This window comes from Medicago sativa, chromosome 5 (genome assembly GCF_051527215.1).
Source record: "Medicago sativa cultivar Bolivia chromosome 5, Bolivia_mono, whole genome shotgun sequence".
Classification (NCBI taxonomy): domain Eukaryota; kingdom Viridiplantae; phylum Streptophyta; class Magnoliopsida; order Fabales; family Fabaceae; genus Medicago; species Medicago sativa.
The window spans coordinates 45,736,676-45,741,415 of NC_140753.1; the positions used below are offsets into that span (position 1 = coordinate 45,736,676).

Genomic DNA, 4,740 nt, shown 5'->3' on the forward strand with positions numbered 1-4,740 from the left:
CTCACCATCATTAATTATTTTAAAGATTTTTTGTGTCTTCACTCTCCAAATACTTTGTGACATTTAACTTGTTTGAGTAACTTGATATCATCAATAATTGACTCGGAATCAATACATGCACTAATTTCCGTTCAATATAAACCGACATGTTATTTGTAGATGTGTAGTATTTAAATAGCCAAGCAACAATAGATATGAAGGGTAGTATGGTAATTTCTAGGGCATCAATCAAGAATGGGGTGGCCGTGGTTCCCCCTTACACCCTGCTGCCTCCACCACCGTTGACGGGGCAATGACATGTCTTGTGGAGTGTAGGAATGATATTTTTCACGATATCATCCGCACCCAACTAAAATTACGTTGATGTAAATGTATTTTTGTGTGTGCATGTTTTAAATTAGGGGTGTTTGCGGTGCGGTTCGGTTCGGTTCGATTTTGAGGGTAAAAGTCATCCGAACCGCAAGATAAAAAGCATGCGGTTTGGTTTGGTTTGGTTCGGTTGACTATAAAAATAAAATCCGAACCAAACCAATGCCGTTTGGGTTGGGTCGGTTGGTGCGGTCTTTTTTCGAGACGATAAAATTTTTTGTTTCCAACATTAAAATCAAGTTAAAAAGCTGAAACACAACATATTTTCAACAATGTTTTAAATTTCATCAAATATTGAAATTTCATTTTTATTTTACAATGTTTCCAACAACATAGACCAAGTTAAAAACATGAACAAAACGTAATCCTATTTTGTAAGAAATGCAAAAGACTATAATTTTATCATTCTCTAAAATTTTAAGTAGCACATAAATACGTTTTTTTAAATAAAAAGCAAAAAAGGAATCTAACAAGAGAAAAAATATGTCATTTTATAAAAGTTTCCATTGAATTTCTATGAGTATTAGTCTAGGTGAGATATGCTTAATTAACATTATTCTTATGTTGCGGTTTGGTTTGGTTTGGTTTGGTTTGGTTGGTAAAATGAAAACCGCAAACCAAACCAAACCATGCGGTTGAGCAAGAAAATAATCCGATTACATCCGAACCAAATGCGGTTTTTTGCGGTCTCAATTTGGATTGGTTCGATTGGTGGTTTTTCTATTAGATTGGTTCGGTTTTGAACACCCTATTTTAAATGCTTGTGACTAAGCAAACTTGCTCTATATATAACGCCCACCCCAAACTCTAAATTTCACAACACTACTTTTTGAACTCTCACAAAACAAAAAACACAAAATGTTGCACCTATTTTCATTTCCTTGCTCTAACCATTCTTCTACCATGGGGTTACTTTCCCCATTACTCCTTAATACTAAGTCGTTTCCGCTCTGCAGTAAATCTCCAACTTCTCTGATTCCCAGGAAGGCATTCAACTCACCTGCATTCCAGAGAGTTCTCTGTGTGAGTAATGATGGTTCCTCTTTACCACTCCATGATATCAACGAGAGAGAAAGGTACATGTAATTTCTTGCCCACAAACCTTGTTTATGCTTCATTATACATTAATTGTTATTTTTATTTTTTCCTCTTATGGTGAAGTTGAAAACTTTAAATTGTGGTTTCTATTTTCACAACTGATTGATCATATATAACTCTGGATTATTTCGATTTATATATAAGTGAAATATGTGTTTCATTACTCCTTATATATACATGTCAGTTATGTTATTTTAATTTGACATCTCTCATATAATCGTTGTAAATAAAAGCTTAAGATACTTAGCTTCCCCGAAGGTAAGAATGTGATTTGATCGATGTTGCTTCAACAAAAACAAAAGAAATTAAACGTGTTTTTTTTTTTTTCTATCAACAGATACCTATCGAGTCACCGTGACCCATAAGGACACCATGAGCTGGATAAAATTTAAAAGAAAATATTTTATACAAGAATTGAGAAAGAAAGAAAAGAAAAAAACAATTAACATTTGATTGCTATTGCAAAGTGACATAAAATTGGATGATGTAAACTTTTTCAACCTTCGGATCATATATAACATTCTTCTTGTTGCAAGTTCACACTTTTTGTAATATATGATCACAAGCATGTAATTATACTCATTTGACTTTGTCATTTTACAGAATGAATGATTTCTTTGAGGTGGAACTACATGTTCGCGATTATGAATTGGATCAATACGGTGTGGTCCACAATTCTGTTTATGCTTGTTATTGCCAACAAGGTGACAACTCATGAGTTACTTCTTGGTGATGTTTTAAAAAGAAGAGTGTTATTTCAACAACCAATTTGATTGACAGCTTATTTGACAATCATAATTTACAAAGAAAAATAGTTATTTGTAAGGAAACCATAACAATAGAGAGATAAAGTAAATAATGTGAGTATACGATAGAGAATTGTCACAAAAGTTGTCACTAAATGGATGTCCAAATATCATTTTTCAATAAATTAAACATTTGGATTTTGAACCGTCGCATAAAACTTGTGTTCAAAATCAAGAATGATGATTACTTGGGACACATTATGCTCAAAGGAAAGTTTTTTGTTTTGTACAAATACATTAATGTATTTTTCTGAATTTTTATAGAATTCAAATAAAAGCTTTTGTTTTGCATAAATTGATAATTTTATATAAATATCTTCATCAGGTCGTCATCAATTCTTAAAAAGCATTGGTTTTAATTGTGATGATATCTTGGATGCTAGAGATTATGCGTTTGCCATGTCAAAACTATCCCTCAAATTCATTGGTCCTCTAAGAGTAAGTCACAACAAAATCCTTGGTCGTTTTTGTTTTCTAGGAATAATGCATGAAGAGTATGTTTCAATAACATAATAATTTTTAAAAATAATGTTATTTTACAATGTAATTTAAGTTTTGTAAAATATTATTTTATGAATGATAAATTTAGAGAATATTTAAAATGAAAATATAATATAAAGTATTTTTTCAAAGCAAGAGTTAGAAGTTTTTAAATAATAAAAACTAAGGTCTAATTACTTTGTATGTTAGTTTATATTTTTGTTAAAAATTAAAGAAGGGGACGTATAATAAATAACGGAGGAGACTAGAGACTTACAACCGTTGGCATATGTTCCTGAAAGTTACAGAAGCCATTTCATGTAGCTTAACTGACATTTTATTTACTGAAATTTGTGATAGTTTATTTTTTTAAGAAGGAGACTAGAGACTTTTAAAATGACTCATTGTAATGGGGAAAATATAAAAGTTCATCAACTGATGATACATTCATGAAATTCACAATGAAGATATTTTGTTTATATGCGAACTAATTTGATAACCTTTTCTTAAAAGAGCAACATGAATTGAAAATATCAAATATTTTCACAAAGATATCTAGTAATTTGAAATTCTTTCCTTAGTACTTTATAAAATTTGAATCTCAAATTGATTATTATAATTCTTTTAAATTAAGCAAACTAGTTCATCTATTATCCATGTTCACACTAGTACACATTAGTCCATATATATTTTGCATATTTTACAAATTGGTCATTATATTTTTAAGCTTATAAAGTGCATTGCCAAGTATTTATTCCAAACCTTTTGTCAAAAAAAGTATTTATTCCAAAATTGTCCCATCTAAATAAACTATAAATTGCATAAAATGTCAAGGATAACATAATTGAATTGTCAAAAATTTTAAATTTGCTAGAATTTCACAATACACTATAAATGGATATCATATATTGAGTAATATATCTCTGTTCGCTAATGTTTCTTATGGTTTTTTAAAACTTGCAACCAGAATGGAGACAAATTTGTTGTTAAGGTTAGGATATCTGGATTTTCAGCTGCTCGAGTTTACTTTGATCATTTCATTTATAAGCTACCAAACAATGAGGTCTATTTCCATCACTTACTATTTACTTTCGTTTTATCATCTTTGAAAATATTTGTTAATATTTGGTGATTTTGATGACAGCCTATCTTGGAAGCCAGGAGCACAACGCTGATGCTCAATAAAAAATATCGTCCTGTTAGAATTCCGGCAGATCTTAAGTCTAAAATTGCAAAATTTTCTTATAGCAGTGAGTCTTAATGTATTTGATGTGCGGATTAGGCAAGTGTACCAAAACGTTTACCAAGTAATAAAGTGATAGGTAGTGTATCGTATCCACATGAATTGTCGTTTCGTCTAAACAATTCGCGTTACTTATTTTTAAAGTTGACGATATAATAAAAGAGTAAAGGGTTAGAAGCTTGCAATTTTTATCTGTTTGCAACAGAACAAGTTTACATGTTTTTGGTTGAAGAAAAGTAAGCAACGGTTAGGATTCTTCGAATCCCCTATTTATATTGTTGGATATTAAATAACAGTCATAAAGACTCAACATGACTATGAATGCATGAACTTCAAGCAAAGACTCCACAATGCACATATCACCAAACTATATATTATACAATTTTCACCATCATATAATATATTCACCAATTCACCACCATTTTCGTTATCAAGTATTCACATCCACACAATCAACAAGTCATAATCAATAAAAGAGTCATCATCCAATTCATGATCAAAATTTATCACCACATAGAAACAATCATCGTTTCACATAACACAATTCACAAATAGACAACAATTCACCAATCATGATCACCAACATATTATACACCAATCCAACATTGATTCATTATTATTTCATTACTTTATCAAGAATATAATCCATTTACAAGTTATGGAATCATAAAACTCAATTTTGGCAAAGTTCGTCTATTTTCCAAAAATAGTCTATTTTTAATTTCTAACATGAAAGTAGGTTAT

General features: G+C 30.3%; 1 protein-coding gene across 1 annotated transcript; it reads left to right on the forward strand.

Moving 5' to 3' along the window:
- Positions 1 to 1,203: 1,203 nt before the first annotated feature.
- Positions 1,204 to 4,181, forward strand: LOC146922410 (acyl-acyl carrier protein thioesterase ATL3, chloroplastic-like). Its single transcript, XM_085710831.1, has 5 exons — positions 1,204 to 1,445; positions 2,071 to 2,171; positions 2,599 to 2,711; positions 3,721 to 3,816; positions 3,898 to 4,181. Exons 1-5 carry the CDS (start codon positions 1,228 to 1,230, stop codon positions 4,012 to 4,014), a joined length of 645 nt encoding a protein of 214 aa, XP_085566957.1. The 5' UTR covers positions 1,204 to 1,227; the 3' UTR covers positions 4,015 to 4,181.
- The last annotated feature ends 559 nt before the right edge of the window (positions 4,182 to 4,740 follow it).

What these genes read in the sequence shown, in the direction of transcription:
- LOC146922410 (XM_085710831.1), top strand. Translation starts at nt 1,228, where the DNA reads ATGTTGCACCTATTTTCATTTCCTTGCTCTAACCATTCTTCTACCATG. An exon ending in TGCTTGTTATTGCCAACAAG is followed by an intron (nt 2,172 to 2,598) that starts GTGACAACTCAT and finishes TATCTTCATCAG; the next exon opens with GTCGTCATCAATTCTTAAAA. An exon ending in AATTCATTGGTCCTCTAAGA is followed by an intron (nt 2,712 to 3,720) that starts GTAAGTCACAAC and finishes ACTTGCAACCAG; the next exon opens with AATGGAGACAAATTTGTTGT.